This window comes from Chenopodium album, chromosome 14 (genome assembly GCF_948465745.1).
Source record: "Chenopodium album chromosome 14, dcCheAlbu1.1, whole genome shotgun sequence".
Taxonomy (NCBI): Eukaryota; Viridiplantae; Streptophyta; class Magnoliopsida; order Caryophyllales; family Amaranthaceae; genus Chenopodium; species Chenopodium album.
The window spans coordinates 52,630,662-52,654,734 of record NC_137847.1 but is presented as its reverse complement, the minus strand read 5'-3'; the positions used below and the strand labels follow the sequence as shown (position 1 = coordinate 52,654,734).

General features: G+C 36.4%; 2 protein-coding genes across 4 annotated transcripts; both read left to right on the top strand.

Annotated features, from left to right (window-relative positions):
• Positions 1 to 5,038: 5,038 nt before the first annotated feature.
• LOC145579543 (RNA pseudouridine synthase 6, chloroplastic-like) lies at positions 5,039 to 11,029 on the top strand. Of its 2 annotated transcripts, XM_081636783.1 has the most exons (9): positions 5,042 to 5,348; positions 6,803 to 6,940; positions 7,052 to 7,306; positions 7,388 to 7,469; positions 7,991 to 8,106; positions 8,195 to 8,249; positions 8,454 to 8,565; positions 9,782 to 9,951; positions 10,216 to 11,029. In XM_081636783.1, the coding sequence occupies exons 1-9, from the start codon at positions 5,143 to 5,145 to the stop codon at positions 10,486 to 10,488; spliced, it is 1,407 nt and encodes a 468-aa protein (XP_081492909.1). In that variant the 5' UTR covers positions 5,042 to 5,142; the 3' UTR covers positions 10,489 to 11,029. The 2 variants fall into 2 exon arrangements, with proteins under 2 accessions (XP_081492910.1, XP_081492909.1); XM_081636784.1 differs by lacking the exon at positions 6,803 to 6,940 and having other exon boundaries at positions 5,039 to 5,348.
• Positions 11,030 to 11,629: 600 nt separating this feature from the next.
• Positions 11,630 to 23,026, top strand: LOC145579542 (RNA pseudouridine synthase 6, chloroplastic-like). Of its 2 annotated transcripts, XM_081636781.1 has the most exons (10): positions 11,630 to 11,900; positions 13,594 to 13,722; positions 13,829 to 14,083; positions 14,161 to 14,242; positions 14,840 to 14,955; positions 15,027 to 15,081; positions 15,310 to 15,421; positions 16,903 to 17,072; positions 18,674 to 19,016; positions 22,431 to 23,026. In XM_081636781.1, the coding sequence occupies exons 1-9, from the start codon at positions 11,659 to 11,661 to the stop codon at positions 18,944 to 18,946; spliced, it is 1,434 nt and encodes a 477-aa protein (XP_081492907.1). In that variant the 5' UTR covers positions 11,630 to 11,658; the 3' UTR covers positions 18,947 to 19,016; positions 22,431 to 23,026. The 2 variants fall into 2 exon arrangements, with proteins under 2 accessions (XP_081492907.1, XP_081492908.1); XM_081636782.1 differs by lacking the exons at positions 18,674 to 19,016; positions 22,431 to 23,026 and adding an exon at positions 18,228 to 18,612.
• The last annotated feature ends 1,047 nt before the right edge of the window (positions 23,027 to 24,073 follow it).

Genomic DNA, 24,073 nt, shown 5'->3' with positions numbered 1-24,073 from the left:
CCAAGAGCTTTAGTAAAAATATCAGCAAGTTGCTCGAATGTCGAAACATGAGATGGAGATATCAACCCTTCAGTAATTGCATCGCGAACAAAGTGACAATCAATCTCAATATGCTTTGTCCGCTCATGAAAAACCGGATTCTTTGCAATGTGCAAAGCCGATTCACTGTCGCAAAATAATTTAATTGCCTTTGGGTGTTGAACTCCTAGACTTAACAACAAAGCCTTTACCCATTTAAGTTCTTTGGAACATGAAGACATACACCTATATTCAGCCTCCGAAGATGAAGTAGAAACCGTTGGTTGCTTCTTGGTTTTCCACGAGATAGGTGATTTTCCAAGATAAACAAGCCAACCAGTTAAAGATCGTCGAGTGAGGGGACAAGCGGCCCAATTTGAATCACACCAACCTTGCAAATTCGAATCACAATCAGAGCTCAATAAAATACCTCGTCCCGGAGTTCCTTTCAAGTAACGAATCACCCTTAATGCAGCATCCCAACGTTCACTGCCCGGTTGCTGCATAAACTGTGACAAAATATGAACCAAGTATGCCAAATCAGGGCGAGTAACAGTAAGGTAAATCAGACGACCAACAAGACGTCTGTAAGACTCCGGATCGGTGAGAAGTGCGCTTGTGGCTAGACCTAATTTGTGGTTTTGCTCCATGGGAAAACCACTAGGCTTGCCGCCTAACAAACCTGCCTCAGAAATAATATCCAGAGTATATTTTCGTTGACACAAAAATACACCCGCAGAGCTACGAGCCACCTCAATCCCCAAAAAATATTTCAAAGGACCTAGATCCTTCATCTTGAAACAGTTAGACAAATAAGCCTTAAAAACAGACAATGCAGTGGAATTGTTCTTAGAAATAATCAGATCATCAACATATACTAAAACAATAATCTGAGTATCACGAGTAGTGTGAGTGAATAAAGAATAATCAGAATAAGATTCGTTGAAACCATACTGTTTCAAAGCTGTGGTAAGTTTAGCAAACCAACATTTAGGTGCTTGCTTCAAACCATAGAGTGACTTCCTCAATCTGCAAACCAATGGAGGATCTGAACTCTGAAAACCAGGTGGAAGCTTCATGTAAACTTCTTCATCTAAGTCACCATGTAGGAATGCATTGTGAACATCCATTTGATGAATTTCCCAATTCTTAGCAGCCGCAATAGCAAGAACAGTGCGAACCGTTGTCATCTTAGCAACCGGAGCAAATGTCTCATCATAATCTACACCTACTTTCTGATGGTTCCCATATACCACCAAGCGAGATTTAAGACGCTCTACCTCGCCATTAGAAAGAAACTTGGTCTTATAGACCCATTGACTTCCTAGTGCCTTTTTACCCGGGGGAAGAGGCTCCAAAGTCCAAGTACCATTGTTCTCTAAAGCCCGAATTTCTTCATTCATGGACCTACGCCATCCTTCAGATTGCATAGCTTCTTTGAAGGTTGTCGGATCTTTGTTTTGAATAACTACTGAAATAAACTTCCGATAATGTACAGAAAAATTGTCACAATTTATATAATGTGCTAAGGGATACGGAGTACTTGAAAACTGATTGGAAGATGGAGACGGACTATTTGCAAAAACCGAATAAGTGACATAATCACGAAGCAAAACCGACGAGAATTTTTCCCGAAATTCGTGCCCTAACTCGGACTGCTGGGCGTCGGATAGAGTGGTGCTGTGTGGCGTGGTGTATGGCGGACTGCTGGCGCTGGGCGACGGAGGTCTGTCGCCAAGCTGCTGTGAAATGTCGCCGAGCTGCTGAGGACTGTCGCTGTGCGGGACTGTCGAGCCAGGACTAGCATTCGCAGCATTTCCAGCGGGTTGTTCAGTGCTGGAATGCTGCGAAGTGGTCGGGGTGTCTGCGGCAGTGGGCTGCTAGGCACGCATAGCCCTCCCTGTTGTGGACACCTCCCAATTTTCAGCAGCAATTTCATCATTTTCAACCCCAAAATCAACATCCGCAAAGTCAACATGTATATCACCCGTTGTACCATGAATTCCCATCTCAATATTAACATCATCCGGGCAACCAAACGGAAAAATTTCTTCCACAAATTTGACATCACGAGACACAAAAAAATCTTTAGATTCAAGATCATATAGCCGCCAACCCTTCTTCCCAAAAGGATACCCCAAAAAAACACACTTACGACTCCGACTAGCAAACTTATCCCCCTTAGTCTTTTGATTATGAGCAAAACACAAGCAACCAAAAGTACGGATAGCATCAAAACAAGAAGGTTTATTAAACAAAATTTTGAATGGGGTTTTGTTTTGAAGAAGAGGAGTTGGAGTTCGGTTTATTAAGTGAGCAGCAGCCAAAACACATTCACCCCAAAAATAAATAGGCAATTTAGCTTGAAATCTCAAGGCTCTCCCAACATTCAAAATATGTTTATGTTTTCGCTCTACCCTCCCATTTTGTTGAGGGGTTCCCACACATGAGGTTTGTAAAATAATGCCAGTAGTAGTGAAAAAATCAATCAAGCAATTAAATTCGGTTCCATTATCACTTTGAACAATTTTAATTGTTTGATTAAATTGCCTCTCAACCATAGCAGCAAAAGCCATAAACATCTGAAAAACTTCTGTTTTATCAATCAACAAATAAATCCACACGGCTCTAGAATAATCATCAACAATGGTAAAAAAATAGCGAGCTCCACATGACGAAGCATGTCTATATGGACCCCATATATCACAATGTATTTTCTCAAAAATTCTAGAAGATTTATTATCACTCAAAGGAAATTTGTCTCTAGGTTGTTTAGCACGGAAACACACTTCACAACCTTTATCTAAACTATTTTTATTATTGCTAATATGCAGAAGTAACTTAACTACTTTTTTCGAAGGATGACCCAGGCGTCTATGTCAAAGCTCCAAATCTGACGTTGCTTCAACCACAGACACACGTTGCACCACATCCGGTTTGCTAAAGAAATAATCTAGTCCGTCTCGCCTAATTCCCGTTCCAATCAGCTGCTTCAGTCGGTCCTGTATAGCACACATATATGAGTTAAATTGGACAACAACATTTAATTGATCACTGAGTTTCGTAACAGAAAGCAAATTGCAATTAAGATGCGGCACAAAAAGAACTCCAGTGATAGTAATTTTATCGGACAATCGGACAGAACCTTCCAAAGTAGCTAACACACTCTCCCCATTCGGTAATCCAACAGGACATTCAATATAACGAGTGTCAAACAACCACGATTGATTACCGGTAACGTGGTGAGTAGCTCCGGTATCAATTATCCAACAAGAATCATCAAACTTACCATGTAAGCAGTTTTCAGGAATTCGTATTACCAATAAAACCCGAAAGAGCTTTCCATTGTTCTGCCGTGAAGACACCACTGCTGCTGACGGGGTTCGAGGAAGGAGCTGCGGAAGACTCTGCTGTTGCTACATTGGCGCGCATTCCCCCCCTTTGCCTGGACCTGCTGCAGCCTCTTTCAGCCCTGCTGTCCAGCCCGGAGGGTACCCAACCACTTCAAAACACCGAGTCGGGTCGTGTCCCTTTTTCTTGCAATGAGGACATGGGGCCTATCTTGAGGTCCTAGATAATACGGGGAGTTTGGTTCAATTTTGGGTGGTGGCGGTGGCAGAACATCGTCACCAGCCATGGTGTTTTAGAAAAAAAATCAAAAAAGAAACCTTGCTCTTGATACTATGAAGAATTAGAGAGAATTAGAAAATAATCAGAGTATAATTGCCTGCCTTCTCATTAATTATCAATGGGAATATATAGAGTTACAAAGTCCTAGTCCTCGTATCAAAAGACATCGTAGGATCTTAGGAAATTAACTAAAATATAAGAGATAAATATATGGAAATATTCTATCATATAAACTAATATACGATATTATCTCAATATAAGGGCATCCACAATAAAACAAACCTTTAAGTCATCATTACACAAACCTCTCCCCTAACAAACCTTTCATCAACAATAGATAAACCTATTTACAGTTTTACGTAGGGGATCCACTATCAATACAACTCATTAATTCATCCAAACCAAAAGTAAAGAAAAGTAATGTTTAAAAATAAAAGTAGACAATACAATATTACCGTTGTATCCATGCAAAAGCTTTGTTTTTTTTTTTTTTTTTACTATCTTCAATGCTAATATAATATAGTGAGCCCCACAACATTTTTTCCTTAAAAAAAAAAAAAAAAAGAGAAAAGGTTAAAAAATTTGTCAACTCAGCAAGTTCAAACCGGTTTGTGTAGACAAACCTTTAGAAAACAAACTTCAACCCACAACAAGAGGTTTGTTCACAAACCTCTAAATTGTTCCCACAAATCTCTCCACAAACCTCTTATTGCTATTGCCCTTAATAGAGAGAACTAGAGAAGCAAAGACATACTAGTCATTCACCCTATTAAGTAGTCACCCACAAGGCTACAACCTATAATACAACTATACAAGTACCTTTGGAGCTAGGAAAAATCAACCAACTTATCAACATGTCTAAATCTAATTTAAAGATAAGCTAAAATTAATGGATTATAGGTTGAATCTTAGGTTGGAATTTTCAACTCGTTTAATTATATGGGCTAGTCCAATAAACCCTTCATAGGGATTAAGTTAAGGTTGAAATTTCTAATTTGAAAATAACTTGTCAAAATCATTTATTACCTCCGTTGATTCACTTAACGCATTATATTATTTCTCGGAAAATTTTAAATTACACTATAATTGTTAGGATTGATTAGATTTGGACATTCATATTGGACAAAAGAGTGAATTTTCAATATATGAGACAAAGATTCATATTGTGCAATTTTTTTCTTTCTAAAAGTTAAGAAATATTAAATGGAGCGACTTTTAGGGTGATCTATTAGCAAAAAGCTAGTTTTGTTCAAGAATCCCAAACCATTTAAAACTAACAAGCTGAGTTCGGAGTTAGAGACTCTTAAACCTATTTAAGTTCGGACGAATAAAGTGAAACTTTAACACGATTTAAGTTCGGACGAATAAAGGGTCCCAAGTCCATTTTGATTAAAGCCAATCTCGATTCAAGACTCAATTGACAATTCCACTTATCCTCTTCTCAATTGACCCTTAGAATTCTACTGCACCTTTTGTGCTCTGCCAGTGCAAATTATGCTGGGAAACCCGGTAACAATCGGGGCAGGGAATTTCAGGCCAATTTTAACCAATTATGCAACTCCATATCACAGAATCCGGAGCAACCATACCCGTGTAATCGGAGCTCCGGAAACTCTCCGGCGGCGCACGTTAGCAGGCACTCTCACCAAGAAAGGCAAATGGGTTGCTAATTGTGTTGCTTCTGCTACCTTTGCTAATGGGTAATCCAAGTTTCATCACTCTCTTATTTCAATTTCTTTTATATTGATTGATTTAATATGGATTAATAAGTAAATGGGTTTCTCTTATTTAGCTCCAATGTGATTTATTCAGTCAAGAATTTTAATTTTATTGCCTTAATTCTTGATAAATTTCATTGTTGTTTTTTTTAACTTAAGTATGAATAATGCAGTTTGCTGTGTGAAATTTGAATGAGATTTTCTGACATTTTTATACAAGTTATCTCCCTCAATTTGAAAACTCTAATCTGAGAATTGAACAACTACCCAATTAAAATTATACTGTAATATGTAACTCTGAACCCCTAATTGCACATTTATGAATATATTCTACATATATTAGCATAATGTCGTAAATTAGAAGCATTGAGTTTTGAATTCAGAGCTTTGATGTTTTAAGGGAAGGAATTTTGAGTAAATCAGATTTTTGCACTCAAAGAAGTGTTCTTTTTCCAGAAATGGACTGAAGTCAGTTAGTTTTCCGTTAATAGGTAGTGTTACTCGAATATGAAATTAGCAATAGAAAGGTGGTTATAATTGATTATAGTTTTATAAGGTTTGAGTAGATGGATAGTTTGAACATCTCATTAATAGCATTAAACATGTTACAAGTATTATTTAGCATGAACTCATGAAGTATTGGGAAGCCAGTACTAGCAGGTGGTTTCATCAACACTTTAGTGACAAAGGAATCTATGAAACGCGTCATAGGATTGTACGTGCAGTGTACTACCTTATTTGTGTTTGCCATTTTCAAGGCCATTAGACTACTAGTATTACTAATGCTATTAGCTTGTTTGAGGGCATGTTTAATACTTTAATTCTTCCAAGGTGATTGTATGTATCCGTTGGGAATTCCTTAACAACCCATTAGTTTGTAATTCGGGACTTGCAAAAGAAGAACTTATGCTAAAACAGTTTTCTCATAGGACTTATCAAACGATAATCAAAACGACGAGTTTTTTTTTTTTTTTTTTTTTTTTTTTTTTTTTTTTTTTTTTTTAAGCTATTGTGGGAGGGAATGTTGGAACTCATTTTAAGAATGATTTTTTTTTTTTTACTGCTTATCCTTTGATGAAAGTAAGTTAAAAGGACACCTCTTTGGCTTCAATCTTTTACATAGGGTGTGTGCATTTAAGGGCACAATAGAATCAACTTGCTTGTCTAGTCACTGGGGAAGATGTGTGGTTTCTTCCATTTCCTCTGCTTGGTTCATGTTGTCTCTTTATTAACTATTTAACTTCCTGGTTTTTAAAAAGGGCATTAACATGTATAACTCATTCTATTTGCATGACTTCTTAGATCTCTCTTAAGATTCTGCAAGTTTCCATGTCTGTAAATCAGGAGTTTTCAGCAGATAGTAATCAACTTAGACATATATAGCTACAAGCTTTGCTTTTCTGACGTCACACCTGACTTTCAATGCTAATTTTCAGCTACCCAGAATATGATCGTCTTTTACCCTGCCCTCCCTTAAATCTCAGCAATCACCCACCTAGAGTTGAACACTTGGTGGTTTTAGAAGAAGGCCCTGTTTGTGATTACATTAGCAGAACTTTAAATCTCCCACCACTGTAAGTGTTGTTAAATTGTTATACTGTTTCATCTTTTTTTCCCCTCATGGCGTTCATTCCTTTGATGATTAGGTGGTATGAGGTCCCTAATTGAGCTAATGATTTGTGAAGGTATGTTGCCGATCTTATCCATTTTGGAGCTGTATATTATGCACTTGTGCATCCTAAGCCTCCAGCAACTGCAACTCCAGAGCAAGTTCAAGTATACGAAAAATTCACTTCACCTCATCTTCTAAAACAGAGGCAGTCACTTGAAGGGAAAACTGTTTCAGAAGCACAAAAGACTTTCCGTATAACTCACGTTAATGAACATGTCGAAGTTGGAACTTACTTGCGTGTTTATGTACATCCAAGACGCTTCCCAAGGTTTTCAAGAATAAAGTTACTTTTAGTTCTTGGTGCTTGCAATTTTTATTGTATGTAATACAGGCATTAAATTCTTTTCAGGTGCTATGAAATTGATTGGAAGTCGAGGATTATAGCTATTACTGACAATTATGTGATTCTGGACAAGCCTGCTGGCACCTCTGTATGTAAATCTTGGAAGTTCTACTTACATATGTTCTTTAGAGTCTTCTGATGAAAAGATGTATGTGCGTTTTTGATGAATTAATGAGAATAGATGTCACTCAGTTAGGAGAAATGAATATTTTACCTCATCGTCACTCCACTATGTTGTGTTTAACTGGTGAGAAGAATTTAAAGCTGCATGAATTCCAAGCTATGGTTTGTTGGACTCTGGCTTGATGAGATTGAGTATTATTCAACCAATATAGAGCTTGGAGTTTAAGCTCCTAAGGCTCTTATCTGATCTTTCTTGCTGTTAAGAATATTTTTAACCACTTTCTCGCTCTGCCTTTGCATTATTGAGTTGACATCTATCATTCATTAGAGAAATTAGTTGTGCTTATCCCTGATTTTGTTAAGATCATGCCCTTGGTCATGCAAATCATCCCTTTTATTTATGATTATCTTCTGATGCAATCCTACGGAATGCCTATTGTCAATCTCCAAGCTGATATCTTCTGTGATGCTTCTGTCTTTGACTAGGTAGGAGGTACTTCCAACAATATCGAAGAAAGTTGTGCAAATTTTGCTACTCGTGCTTTGGGACTGACTAGTCCACTCTTGACTACACATCAGATTGATAATTGCACTGAAGGATGGTAATATGTGTATACAGTTGCAAAAATATATTTAACTTAACTTTTTTGCTGCCTACATCTGTATGTGACCTCTCTAAACTCATTGCAGTGTTGTGATGGCCAGAACTGAGGAATATAGCTCTATCTTTCATGAAAAATTCAGAGTAAGTTTATTGTGTTCCATAAAAATAGTTTACTGTGCGATATAATGCTATTGTGTGGAAAGTGGACAATCAAATGAACTTCTGACCGAAATTTAATCTTTCTATGTTGGGTGCAGTTAAACATCCAACACAGCAATACGTCTTTGAAACTCTCTTTCAGCTGATACCCTGTATTAATCTTATTGTACATGTGCTTTACATAAGGAAAAGAAGGTCAAGAAACTCTATCTTGCCCTCGTTGCATCTCCAGTATCTTGTGGAATTATCACCCATTACATGCAGCCGGCAAAGCTTGCTCCACGTATAGTTTCTGAAGGTAAACATGTCAACACATTAGGCCTGTTATTCTCATTTCGTAAATTTGTCAAATGTATAATTCTGGTTGAAAGAGTCCTACATTACCTTTCTTTGATGTCTTTAAAAACTTGCCAAATTTCTGCTAAATATAACAAAGCAACTCATAACAGATCAATTCCTGTTGCAATGGAACCTTATCCCTTTTTGCATAAAATTGCTCATTAACTCAATCAAATTTCTTCAATCGTACAACAAATATATATATAAAACCATGTGCCCAAAATCGATGCTTTCTCTTTCTACTATGTATCAGGTCTTCTCTTTAATTTTTTCATCAACACCATTATTTCATATTTTATAATCAAATACAATACTTTATACTTCGTATTATATATTTCCTCCATGTCTCAAACATAAAATATTTGTTTTTTTTTTGGAATGCTTCACGATGCATGGATCATTTTCTTCAAAGGAATTTCTTTGGCGGAATCACAGCACCACCTTCTGTGTAAGTGGGGACATCCACTTTTGTAACTTTGTTGTTCTCGCTCTCTTTTGTAGGCAATGTTGTCAAATATCACCTCTTTTTTCAATCAACTGCTTTGCATGCAAAAAGATATGATGCATAGATTGATATTGGAGGTAGTACTCAGGAGATAAATAGGAAGTACATCAGAAATTCAGAATTTGAAAAAGTTAGTAGATTAATTGGTTCTTTTTGGGTTAAGATATATGGAAACTAGGAAACTACGGGAAACTAATAGATACTACAAATTACATGTTATCTTTCCAAAAGATCCATTTCCCTTCAACTTTTAGTTTATATGTCTCATTTAGACATGTTTACCACTAATAAGAGCTGTGTTTTCGTATTTTTCATCTCAAGCATCAATCCATAAATTATATTTACATGTGTAGCATGGGCATCAAACTAGTATTAAGTGTGATTGAGTAAGAGTAATGAAAGTTTAATAAATAGTAGTTCTTTTGAGTCTCTTTCCTGAAAACAAGAAAGATCAGACTTCTTCCCTCATGATGAAATCCCGAGGTACAGCAGCATAAGTAATTGTGGATGTGGTATTCGGATGCTAATATGCTATATAGGAGTGATTTTTTATTTTTTTAATACATTGTGTCAGATACATAGGATTAGTGTTTGTAAGCTCTGTATAACAGCTTGTGTTAACTGTTAAGTAAAGCTAGGCTCTAAAGCTGAGAGTGTGCATTCAATGCAGAGTATGAGAAAGGGTGGCAATTATGTCAGCTTGAAGTTTTGGATTGCAAAGAAGTTCCTTGGCCAAACTCTACCATTGAAGAAAAGTATCAAATCAAAGACTGCGGATGGCCTGTCAAGACTTTTGCATATGAATGTATAATCAATCTTTTGACTGGACGAACTCATCAGGTATTGCTGCCGCTCAATTTCATTTTACTTTAAGACTTCATTTCAAGACACAACTATTCAGACCATAAACATTAACTACTAGTAGATTAGCTAGTTGGAAACTTGGATACATTTGTGTATTTTACGAGTATTCAGTTATGACGTCAATATCCTAGTTCGACTTCCCTTGTTGATCTCCTTTGAAAATTGAGATGTGAGGTTAATCACCCTCTGTGCACTGAAAGAAACTCGTGGACTTACTTGTGCACCTAATTTTTGGGACAGATCCGAGCACAACTTGCTGCTTGTGGAGCTCCTTTAATTGGTGATTCAATGTATATGCCAGCTGCGCTTGCTGAGCTAACCAAACCTGGAGTATCTCCCTTTGGTAAATACAAGAGAGAATACTCATGTGAGGATGAAAGAAGAATTGCTATTGAAAATTGGATTTCTCTGCATGGAAAGGAGCCAAGCTTAGCCATTGGCCTTCAAGCATGTCAAATTTCATGGAATAATGGTGAACAAGTCTATGAAGCTGGATCTCCTTGGTGGAGATAAGGATATTTTCTGTGGTCTGATGCAATGATGTGCTCTAAGAAAGTAAGATCTCCATATTGATGAAACGTGGGTTGGCTGATGTCCACTACTGTAGTCTTCATGTAAGGCCTTTGCTAGGTGATTGCGTGTTTTTCCTAAGGAAGGAGGTAGCAGTCTCTGATATATATGTCATAGATAGTGTTGGGATCGCTGTCAGATATGATTTGCAGGGTTGTGGGATTTTCGACTGCGTTTAGTGATTTACATCAGGATAATCTCCTAAGGCAGTGTAAGCTGAAAGCTTTTGTGGTATGTTCTGTAAATTGCATCTTAAACATGACTTCAGGAAGAAATTTCAACAATACCTGCATTTTGTGTTTGTCAGAGGATGAGGTGAATGCTTGTATTTTTGAAAGGAAGAAAGTAGATGTATTGTTTGAGTTAATTTACAATGGGTGAACAGTGAGATGTGTATTTTTGTCAAATTTGATTTTCTTACTCATCACAACTTTTTGTATTGCACAATTAAACCCTGATAAATAAAATTATGACAATTTATTATTGACAATATTGTTGGTTGTCCAATATCACTCTTGAACTTCTCTAGCCTCGTAACCTTTGTGCCGCGACAAATGCTTTGCTCGGACTTGGCACTTACCTTTGGTTCATTCAATGACAAATTCCATGCTCACGCTTTGCTCTAATATTTCATTTGCATGCTCACATGATGATTAGTTTGTGCTCTCAAGAAATCTTGTCAACAAAATCACATTGAAGAAATCTTGCCAATTCCTTTGTCCCTAGTCACCATTTTGGAGCATCAGATGTCAACAAAATAACTAGTATTTATATTAGTACGTGTAGTAGAAAGTAACTCAACACAATTTTGTTTGTTAAAAGAGTATTTCATATTCTTAAGGTCTAACTTTACTCAAATTTAAATTAGTCGGAGTCTAATAGGCTCTAAATTATCAAATAAAAATATCCTAGAAAAATATATGACATGTTCAACCGATAATCTATTACTTTTCCTTTGAATTAATCTCCCAAATTCACAATTCATGTTTGAACCCAAATTGTTTGAACCCAAATTTTGAACCCTTAAAAAGATACAAGTAATGGGTAAATTGAATTAGTTCATCTTTCTTTTCTTGTTGAAAGAAAGGAGCAAAACAAACATACCCACAAAAAATGCCCGGGAACCCAATGTCACTCGGACCCTCAAATTTCGGGCCAAACTTTATCAACACTTTGTTCTCTTCTTTCCGGGGAACCCATTTCCGGTTAATCGGAGCTCCGACTACCCTCCGGCGCTCGTTAGCGGCTAACCATTCTGTTGGCTATAATAAGCTTGTGAGAGCGAATATCAATAGCCCAGTTTCAATCTTTAATAGTGAGACTGTTGCTTCTTCTTCCACTCCCTCTGTTAATGGGTAATGAGCAAAAAAATTCAATCTTTTTGTTTTTAGGGTTCTCATGATTTTGGTAGAAAATTTATATACTGCACATTTTTATTGGGTGTTTGATTTTGTTTATATTTATTTGTGTATACCATTTTATTTGAATTTTTAGTTTTGAAGTATGATTGAATTTGGTTGGAGATGCAATGTGTTCAATTTGCCAATTTTAGTTTAGCATGAACTTTCTTTGGGTGTTTAGGTAGCCATATAGTGCAATTATGATGTAGACGGGATTCAATTGAGGTCTTGAGTACAACCCTGCAAGACTTAACACTTACTAAGCTAATTGGCATTCATTAGTATTAGCATTTTTGTTGATTAATTAATTTTCTTAATGGCAATTGTGCTTGAGCCTAAAATTAAGGATAGCTGTTGAATAGAAGCATAAAGGTGGAATCTTGATAACTAGTTTTTATTCTTTGTTGATTGGTAGTTTTTTTGGTATGTAGGTGATGAAAATAATGTTTTAGATAAGAAATAAGAAAGACCACTGCATAGTAGCCTAATGAAGGGTTTAAGAATGGAATAATGGAATCCCAATAGTTTTCCTTCCGGGTTTTTAATACATGTTATACATCTCAGTGCAGGTTAAGTGTTATCATCATTAGTTGTTTGGTATACATAAAGGAAACAAATCCCTTGTATGAGTTGTATTGAAGTGGGGATCGACGAGTGAAATGTTTTTATTACCATAGCCATAGGGTTGAGGAGGGTAACATATAGGTGTTTATGGACTTATGGTTACCCTAAGGAAATGGAATGTGTTACTCCACCCCTCATACCAAACAATAGGTGAGAGGGATTGAATTTTCACTGCATTAATAAAAACTGTAAATTGTTTAGCTGAATTTTGATGAAAAATGCACCTTGAAGTCCCATAATGATAAATTTTTGTATTGAAGTGCTCTTTTATAAAAGCTCTACTTGAACATATAGTTAATGTAATAAGTGGGGAGAAATTAGACTAGCATATTTGGTTTGGTAGAAGATTGGTTTAAAATTTCGATGACCTAGAATCATCCTTCTCACCAGAACTAATAATCCTCCATTTCTAAAGGTGTTAATGCATCTAATAGGCTATTTGTAATAAACTAGCAAATTCTATTGTAATTAATTGATAATTATGGAAACAGAAGATTGACTGTTGATTGATAATTTCTGTCAAAAGGTTACAAGGTGAGTAACTTGAGGCTGCCAATCTCCTAAGTTTAGGTTGCAAATCTCTCAAGAGTTTCCTCACTAATTTCCGGATACTTACTACCAAGTTTACTACCATACTTATAGAATTAATCCTAAGGTTGATACATGTGATCATTAGCTAAAATAGCAAAGCCATAATTAGACATAATAGAAGCTTGTTGCTTGTTTTCCTTAGTTGCTTCTTAATGGGTTTTGTCATCTTGTTCTTTGTTGTTGCTATCTTCTTCTGCTGCCCTTTTCTCATCGTTTGCCGCTTCTTGACCATTGACTCTTGGCTTGCTACCTTTGGACCTCCGGGTATGCACTTGTATGGGTCGGGTCACAAGGTGGTCCATCACACTTTTGTAGGGTGCAATGAATGCAGCCTACATTTTCAACTTGCTGCCGAGCAATCCCTATCTCTTCCCCAATCTTTGCGTACTCTAATCTTAGTATTTAACTCTGAAATTTGATTTTTTTTTTCCAGATATCCAGAATATAGCCGCTTACTACCCTGTCCATCAACAAATCTGTCACCAAGAATAGAGCACCTGGTTGTCTTGGAAAAAAGCCCTGTTTGTGAATACATTAGCAAAAGTTTGGATCTTCCACCATTGTGAGTGATGCTACTGTCTTCTGATCTTTGTTTTTCTTTTAATAGCCTATCTTGGTTCAATGAATGGATAGGGTTACATGATTAAGAAAGTGAACTGTTTGTTTAGGTACGTTGCAGATCTCATCCATTTTGGAGCTGTATATTATGCACTTATATGTCCAGACCCTCCTGTAACAGCTACCCCTGAACAAGTTCAACTGTATCAACAATTTACATCTCCTGAACTACTATTACATAGACGTTCAATCAAGGGGAAAACTTTCCGAGAAGCTCAAAAAACCTTCCGAGTAACTTGCACAGAGGAATCCTTTGAAGTAGGAACTTACCTGCGCATTCATGTACACCCAAAACGCTTCCCAAGGTGATTGAGGTGTGATTACTGTATCTACTTGATTTTCACTGTTATACGCTATTGAACCTTGTATTCATTCTCATCAGGTGCTACGACATTGATTGGAAGTCAAGGATTTTAGCTGTTACTGAATCCTATGTGGTTCTGGACAAACCTGCTGGCACCTCAGTAAGTAAATACTGAAGAATTACTCATTGTCCCCATGATAACATTTGTATGATTAAGAAATTGGAAGCCTCACTTCAAATGGCAGCATTTTTCTTGTATCCTTGCATAAACAATAACTATTTCTTAATTTCTTATATGGCTTCAAATGGTAGCATGTCACATTGTCGCCTGTATCCTTGCGTAAACAATAACTCTTTTTTATATATATCAGTTCACTTGAAACACCTGATATTAGATGTATTATTGTGCTTTACTTGGTGGTTGATATCTTGTTTAATAACCTTTAGTTCTTAATTAAAGCTTCTCAGTGACAGCTTGGAGTTCCTTAAAATTATGTTCAATGTATCTTCTCTACTTGTTTTCATCTTGTTATGTGTCTGCTTCAAACTTTCAACTTTTTGAATTGGTATTTGTTTAATTTTTCCTTATGTGTTTCTGAATACAGAAGAAATGCTAGCTTAAAGGCGTGTTTTATTACTTTTTATGATCCATGTGAAATACATGCATGCCACTTGCTTTGCATCAATTTTCTCACTACATAGGCAAATAATCTCGAAGTAATGATTTCTTCTAAAGTGCCAATTTTCTTTTGTTTAGGTTGGAGGGTCTTCAGATAACATTGAAGAATGCTGTGCAACTTTTGCCACTCGTGCCCTGGGATTGACTTATCCACTCCTTACTACACATCAAATTGATAATTGTACTGAAGGATGGTAATGTTATGCAATTTTCTGAAACTTTTTTATGTTAAAGTAGTTCTGTAATAATTGTGGCTCATTTGCAGTGTTGTGCTGGCCAGAAATAAGAAGTACTGCTCAACTTTTCACAAAAAGATTAGAGTAAGTCTATATCTTTTAGATGATGAGATTATACCAATTATCCTGAATGACGCACACTTTAGTAATAAGAAAGTGGTTTAAGCTTCCAGTCCAGCAAATCCCCAGCAATTCTATGTCCATGCTACTGGAGCGCCAGAACAATCATCTTTGTTTGCTCTGAAGTGTTAATGTATTATTATCTATATATATGAATTTATATTAATATAGCCCTTTGTGTGCGAATATCAGGATAAAATGGTTAAGAAGCTCTACCTTGCACTTGCTGCAGCACCAGTACCTCGTGGAATATATACCCATTACATGCGTCCTTTTAATTTTGCTCCACGACTTATATCAGAAGGTAATCATTCTTGAATATATGGCAAGTATGGTTGTAATTAATGGTTGCAAATTGGCAGTAGTAATAAAAGTCTTAGGGCTATGTTTTTAGAACTGCAATTATTTCCCCAAGTAAGTGTTGTTCTTTGTAAACTTTTGTCACTACTCATTACCATTTAGAGAGGTGAGCCAAGTGGTATTGAGTGGTAGTGGAAGTTATGAATTTAATCAGACACTTAATAAGAAAAGTGACCGGGGTTCTTTTCATGCACCCCATGACACCTAGGGAATAATTTGGGTTGTTGGAGCGCTTTGCCTTTAAACCGTCAATATAGTCATTTCTATACATGCCTCTCTTAATTAACTAAAGGCCACCGCGGGCCTTTATGTGACCAACTAATGATCATATATGTCTCCAAACAACATTATATGACCCGGGATGATCCCCTACAATCTTGAGATTTTTTGATACCGGGTCCCGAAACCTCCGAAATTGGTCCAAAAGCGTGGATTATAGCCTTCATTATTGGACAATTCTAGATTTTTTGAACCCAAAAAGGAAAGAGATTGAGGTGTTTCCCATAGATCCTATAACATCTCGGGCGGCCATTTTAGTGGTTTGGAGTTGTCCACTTTGCCTTTAAACAATCAATATTGTTGTTTTTGTGTACGCCTTTTTCCATTGGTTGTAGCTCACCATGGGCTTTTATGTGTGACCGAATAAGGGTCGTATATGGTTCAAAACAACATTATATGACCTCAAGATGCGTCCCTACAATTCTGTAAATTTTCAATACTGGGTCCCAAAACCTCTTAAATTGGTTCGATTTCATGTAGAATACACCGAGGTGCTTCTTGGGATTCCCAAAGGACCCCGGGAGTCCTACTTGGTGTTCGGAACCATCTCATTTATGCCTTGGTCCATCCTTAATCATCATGTCTTAAGATGCCTTCCCTTGTCTTACCTTGGCCTTGTTACCTTGTCCTGGTATCATTACCATGGACATTTGCATGCAAAATTGCATATAACTTAATTACCGTTATTGGCTACTCCACAATTAAGTTAAGATCTCCCATTTTTGGATGTTCGGTGTCCTACTATTAAATCAATATCATTTTATGTAAGTTATTTTTCTTTATTTGTAAAGTTGGGTCACATAGCTAACCACCCACTTTTTTCTCCTCTGTTTTACCCTCCTTAAATTCTGCACAAAAATTAGATGTTAACTTAAATGTGGGACAAAGGGATTATTAGATAGATGGGATCCTTTGTGGTCTTGTGGATACTTTGGGATAGCTTTGTACCTCAGTCTTAGGAAATATTTCAGCAACTAGCAAACAGCTATTTTTCATTGCATATGATTAGTAGTTTGACACATCCTAACTATCATGTTGTAGGTAAAGGAATTTTAGTAATAGGGTTTCTGTGCATCTTTTGTACTCAACTGAAGAGAGGACCTCCTGCACTTGTCATAATAATTGTCCTGAGCTTTTATGTTGCAGAGTATATTGATAGATGGCTCTTATGCCAGCTGGAAGTATTGGATTGTAAGGAAGTTCCTTGGCCGAACTCTTCCATCAGAGAAAAGTATCAAATTGAAGACTGTGGATGGCCTGTAGAGAATTTGGCTTACGAGTGTACTGTTGACCTTTTGACTGGTCGGACTCACCAGGTAAGTGATACAAGTGCGTGTTAAAATATTTTGAAGTAGATGGAAACTGCTATGTTACTGTTCGCACTTGTGAAGTTGCAACAAATTTAGTGTAAATATAGTGCTGGAAATTCGTATTTGCATATAATCTCTCAAATACACTGAGCTTGAGTTTGGATCTGCCTCTGAGCTTCATGCCAACTCAAAATCTTGCTTACTCATCAACTCGTGTCTGAGCATATTTTCTCATCTAATTAAGAAAAGTTGAATAATCATTGATCGCCATATAGTATATGCTAATTTACCTATTACTTTTGACTTGCGATCATAATAATATTATTTAATTGGTACCTTTTGTTTTTCTAATCAATTCTAGCCATTTCAAATGCTTCCCTCTCAAATACTCAGCTATCATTGTTGCAATTTTGGCTTGTGAAAATATTGAACTAAAGTTCTAGTCACTACATTGGAAGTTAAAAATCTAAAAGAAATTGCGAATTGAATCTTAGGTAGAACTGTAGAAGTGTTATTATTCAGTTATTAGTGGGTCGAAGAAGAAGATGATGGGTATAAATAAATCAAATCAGTGGGAAAGAAAGGAAGTTGAAAATTGATGAGAGTTTTCTTTAGCTTTTAGATTGTTCATTGTGAGAGAATCAAGCCTCTTGGAAGCCAGACTATCCTTTATTTTCTGTAATTCCAAATTAATTATCCAATTCATGCTCTTTTTCCCTTATTTTTCCATTTTTCTTGTCTAATTTTTATTGATTCATAGCAATCTTTCTCATCAGTTGGCCGTTGGTGGAGAATTTTGTTGTAACATATTCATATTACTGATCCATTTAAGCGGTGAAATTTTTCCAAAATGTGATCATTTTGGCACCTTTGTTAAAAAAATGGTTACAACTTAATCTTCTTTTGGAATGGTTTGGAAATTTGAGATGTATGTTGAATTGTAGCTGAACCCCTACAATGTGGAGGGGCTTTATCATTTTACAGAGAACATATGCATTTTTCTTATTCATGTTACTCTTATATAATTTTGCTTTTTTCTGTCTGTTTGCTTGCCCCTCTATATCCCATTGTTTAGTAAATGTATTTTGTGTCTGTTTTTCCAATCTTTCTCGTTCTCTCCTTTCCCTACTGTCATTCTTGATCTAGTTTGTTCAAACGTAGGTTGTGGTAAGTAGGTGATAGCCTCGTAAAACTTGATAAAGATCACCTGGCTGGATCGGAGAAGCTAATTGAGGAAGGGAAATTTTATGTATGTTACCTGCCTTAGCTTGTGGATAAAGGCCTGGACTCTCAATCTTCTGGCCATGGAAATTGTCAGTGGTGACGCAATTCCTGAAATTAAAATGTGTTGGTAAAAGAGTTAAAGCTGTCACATTACGTTCTAAATTTCGCCAAATTAAAGATGTAGTAATAATGTGAGAATGGAACAAGCTAGCAGTCACTTACCTGGGGAACTGTTGTATTATTATTGAATTTCTTATGCAATTGTTTCTCTTCCTTTTGCTCTTGCTCTTGTTTTGCTTCTTTTCTGGGTAACTTCATTAGACATGTGGTATAACTGGCAAGAAACTAGATGTAGTTAACTATTCAGTTATATTTCTGCGCAGATTCGAACACAATTTGCTGCTTGTGGTGCACCTATAATTGGTGATTCTATGTACATGCCAGCTTCTCTTGCAGAAAAAGCCACCCCAAACATTAATCCTCTTGGAAAATGTAAAGAAGAATATACTAGTGAGGATGAAAAAAATATTGCTATTGATAATTGGATTGCTTTGCATGGAAAGGAACCCACTGTTGCTATTGGTCTTCAAGCTTGTCAAATCTCTTGGGACAACGGTGAGCATATCTACAATGCTGGGTCGCCGTGGTGGAGATGAGATTATTTTCATGACTCATGTGCCCTCTGTAGTCACAAGGAAGAAATTCTAATGCAGAGCTGTAATCTAGGTAAGTCTATTTCTTATACAGAGTCTTTAACTTTCTCCTCTGATCAGTATGTATGCTGTAGAACCTTTTATGTGTCTTATATTTGTATTATTCAGAGTTATTCTTAGCAAACCTCTTTAACTTTGGACCTTTGGTACACCTATCACACACAATAATTGTTAAGTTTACTTTCTAAGAGCTGAAAGCATGTTAGTGGTGGTTCTAATGGAGTTCTTGAGCCAAGGAAAAATCAAGTAGAAGCCTTTTAGTTATATGTTGTAGACCGATTTTTGGTTGCAAGTTAAATACAAGGAAAATTTTGAAAATAACACTACAAATTTTACAAAAAATGGATTATAACACCACAAAATCTCAAACTTTTATTATAACACCACAAAAAAACTCAAAAACTAGATTTCACCACCATCTAACGGAAATTTTGGATGGAATCCGTTAGTGGGACCCGCTAAGCACACGTGTCATTCATTGATTGGTTTAAAAAAAATTAAAAATTAAAAATTAAAAAAAAAACAAAAATTAAAAAAAAAAACAAAAAACCTAATCCCTAACCCAGCCCCACCATCGGCAACCATGAATTGCTGCCAGCAGCCCTGAAACCTTAACCCAGCCCCACCATCGGCACCCCAAGCCACCGAATACCCACCGGAGCCAACCTCAAAACACCCCATCCACCGAAGAACCCACCTAACCCATCCTTGAAACACTCCAGCCACCGAAAAACACCCAAGCCTCCGCTAGCAAGGAATGGGGTCGCACACTAGGGTGGGGATCAGGGTGGGGGTCGTCGCGCAGGTGGGGTTCCGTGGGTCGTCGAGCGGGCGGAGTTCGGTGGGTCGCTGTCTGGGTGCTGGAGTCAGTACAACGTGAGATAATTGCGGTGGCTAGGGTGGTTTTTGGGGAGGAGGGAGGATGGATTAGGTGGAGTCGGCGGTTTTGGTGGTCAGGGGGTTCCGGCGGGAGGTCAGGGTGTTCCGGCGGGAGGTAAGGGGCTGTCGACGGCTTTGGCCGGTGGTCTGGTCAGTGGCGATTCTAGGAATTTGTTCTTATGGGTTCGGATTTTCTAAACACATATAATGAAATCAAATAAAATACAAATTAAAGGTGTGCACATGTTTGGGGAAAAAAAAAAAAAAAAAAACTAACTAAAAAAACAAATTACAATTGAACTCGACGATTAAATTATTAAAGATACTCTAAACCCTTCATCTTTGAACAATATACCAATACCAAAATATGTACTCCGTAATATTTAGTGATCCTTACATTCACAATATTAGAAATCCTCAAATCATATAATCGTACATCAACCTAATTATGACTTAATTAAAATAGTAAATCCTATGTCAACATATTAACACTAATTCTACAATAAAATATTTAAAGTTTAAAACCCAAACTTTGAATTGACAATATACGAGGTATAAATTATCATTTCACCCTAATTCCGATTAATTTGGCAGGTAGACAATTAGTTAATTGCAAAATACAAACAAGATGGAGTGTAGGAGATAGATGGAGAAGCAGTGATTTTCATAGAGTTATCTTATGTAATGGCTTGGTAAAAGGACTAAAAGCCCAAAAAAATAAGAAAGAGGGAAAAAAAGGTAAGCTGAGTGTCTCAAACCCGCGACATTTGATAAAACTTTATGTGCTCCTACCAATGGGCTACAGACCAAAGTACATTACATGTTTACGCTATATTTTATTTAGCTAATTTCTATTAGCTAAAAAACTCACTAGTTTTTTTTTTTCTGGATCCAGTTGGGTTAGGATTTAGGATTTTTTTTTTAATTTTTGTTTTTAATTTTATTTATTTATTTTTTAAAACAAATCGCTGTGTGACACGTGTCCAAAGTGAGCCCCACTAACGGATTCCATCCAAGATTCCGTTAAATGGCGGTAAAATCAAATGTTTTTGATTTTTTTTTTGGTGTTATGATAAAAGTTTGAAAAATTGTGGTGTTATAATCCATTTTTTGTAAAATTTGTGGTGTTATTTTCAAAATTACAGAGATAGAGATTACAGAGATAGAGAATAGCTTGAGGGAAAGCTTGATATTTTAATTGATTGGAGTCAGAAGATTACAGAGATAGAGAATAGCTTGAGGGAAAGCTTGATATTTTAATTGATTGGAGTCAGAAGATTACGGAGATAGAGAATAGCTTGAGGCTACTAATCTCAAGGGTAACTTGAGGTTACCAAGCTCACAAGTCTAATTTCATCAAAAGCATACTGATCTCTCCTCTTACCTTTCCCTATATACTACTACTTACTACAAGGAGAGTTGACTACCAAAAAGTGAATCTCATCCTTTGATACATATTTGTCCTTTACTAAAAAAAAAAAGATTAAACATAAGAACTTCAAATTGTTTTAGTTTCTACTTATGGCTTTATCACATGCCTTTATTCTTCTCTAGTAACCTGTCCTCCTTGAAAGCCGGTGCCCGGTGCCTTGTTGCTGCTTCTGCCTCCTTGCATAGGTTCGGATTGTTGGAACCATTGGGCCTGGGCCACTTGGGTCCATCACATTATAATTGGAGATATCTTTGATCTGACTTGCTAAAGAGATTTACCTAAGTGTTATTTTTTACAAAAAATTCAAAAACTTTTGTGTACATCCTGTTCACAATAAAATTAGTGTAATCAAACAGTTAGTTATAGGGTAACTTTTAACTTGCTTAACTTTAAATATAATACTACGTATGATTTTAATGTATATAGCCATATAGGCCATGAGATAAGTTCTATAAGGTTGATAAATTTACCCTTCACACATATGTATTTAATTTTTACTCTTAGAAAGAGCACCTTTATCAATAAAACATAGGTAACTTTTATTTATATTAAGGTAACTTTTGATCACTTTAAGTTAACTTTATACCGGAGTACAATTACTAACGTACACCCAGTTTTATTTAAAAGTCTAAAATTATACTAGCAAATTTCTCCAATTTTCTTGACTTTTCCAACATAAACCACATGTCCACACTCTAAAGCATTGTCAGCCTGTTCTTGCTGTATCTGTTCAGGGGCAAGTTCCTTGCTAAAAACTTTTTCGCCGTTATACCTTGAATTCATGAGTCATAGTCATAAACTACATGCATATTAGCCTAAAGAACTATGCTAACATAAAACGATTAGGAGACCACTGTGATGCCCCTTGCCCAGTGTTTTTATAATTCTTGCATAAATTTCAGGATAAGTTGGTTCCACAACCTTAATGAGTCTGTTAAGATTCTTTTTTATTTTTTTTCCTTGTTCCTTCTGCTCACCAGATCTAGCCTGGTAATTAGCTTAAGATATGTTAAGGCATTCCATTCTGATCATTTTTAAAATGAACAGATTCCCTTCATTAGCCAAAATTTGCCTAAGTGTTTTTATCATTGATACATGATATTTTCTTCGGTACAGATGCATAGCAGCTCCATTAATGGATAGTTCATTGCGTGCCATAAGGCCCATAACAAAGGGTTCCTTTTAAATTACATTTTCGACATCTAAAAAGCGATGCAGGCAATTAACTACTGAAGTATCCATCAACTGCTAAGATACAGAACGGGACAAGGCACAGGCACTTCACCTTGCCTCTGAAGATTGTGAAGCACAAATCAGAAAAATTCTGAATTATTATTGAATGATATGGAGTTTCTCGTAGATCTGCAATTAAGAGTTCTTCTGGATTAAGGTCTGATTTCCGAACTTAATAAGCTTTATTAATGTTAAATTTCGCAAAGAGATTGAAAAATTCTCTGACTGCACTTTCAGATGAAATTGTAGTTTCTTCTGTCCATTTTTGAGTAGTAACAGTTAACTTGTAACATTAAACTGATGCAACCTATATATATAGATTACAAATTTGAATTGCTGGTGATAATAGAAGTGACCAATAACCGTGTAGCATTTACCAGCTTATGTATAAGCAAGATGATAATATCCGTGTTATCACGCATCTGTGGATGTAGGGAGGCTTTTTTGCTGAGTAGTTCTGCAAATCGCAATATAGTGTAATGAAGTTTTCTGCGTCAAAAATTTGGCACATGATGCATGTGATATCCGCTTCACCTTATGCGTGTACGTTTTTTACATTATTAGGTCATCCTGGATTTCCAAAATTTAATCTAAAATCCTTGTGTTGAACGATGTCCTTAATAGCTGGTGAATGACAAATTCTTAACGTTGGGTGGATCATATTATTATACGAAGTATTATCTTGGTATACTGCTGATGTATAATTGTGTGGTGAGTGATTTTACGTACTGCTTGATGTAATCTAGAGAATGATTTGTTTTTATATTTTATGGAGTCCTTGCCATTGCTTGATAAAGAACTTGATAGGCCAATGATTGTTTTTTTTTTTTTTGCCATTTTCGGTGTTTAGGATAATAATTAAATGGACTATATCAACCTATGAAGATGAGTTGAAACAGAAACTTGATTAACCAATGGTAGTTGTGAAGTGTTGATGGCTTACAACTAGCAATCCAGTCCTATTCTTTACCTTATCGGCTATTATTCACAACGTGAATTTCATTGGTGCCATCTGCTACAGAGCTGGCAGAACAGCGACCCCAAAATCTGTTATGTAAACATAGTGGTACAACTCTCATCTCCTAATAACTCCCTCCGTCCCTTTTTATTTACACCATGGGCTTACTTTTTGTGAGAGCTTTTTAGATCAAATGATGCAAACAATAAGGGACAAAGGTATGAGGTTAGAAGCTAAATTTTTACTATCCTAACGTGTTAGGTATTGTGGTGGTTTTCTGAATAAGGATCTAGCTATCAGTCTAAATAGACGAGTTTCCTTGTGGGTTGGCAATCTTGGCATTCCCTTATCTTTCCCCGCCTCCTCGGGAAATTTCCTTCTTGGCCGGTTAATGGCCTGATAAAATCAACTTTAAGCCCCACCCATCTCTCATCCATCCTACTGCTACCAGATTCCATGTAATAGTGCTACTTTTTCTCTAAATTTAGACACCTATATGTCATTTGTGGACTAAATTAAGCAAAGAATCCATGGTTAATGTCTTAGTTATAGTGTTATACTAGGTGGA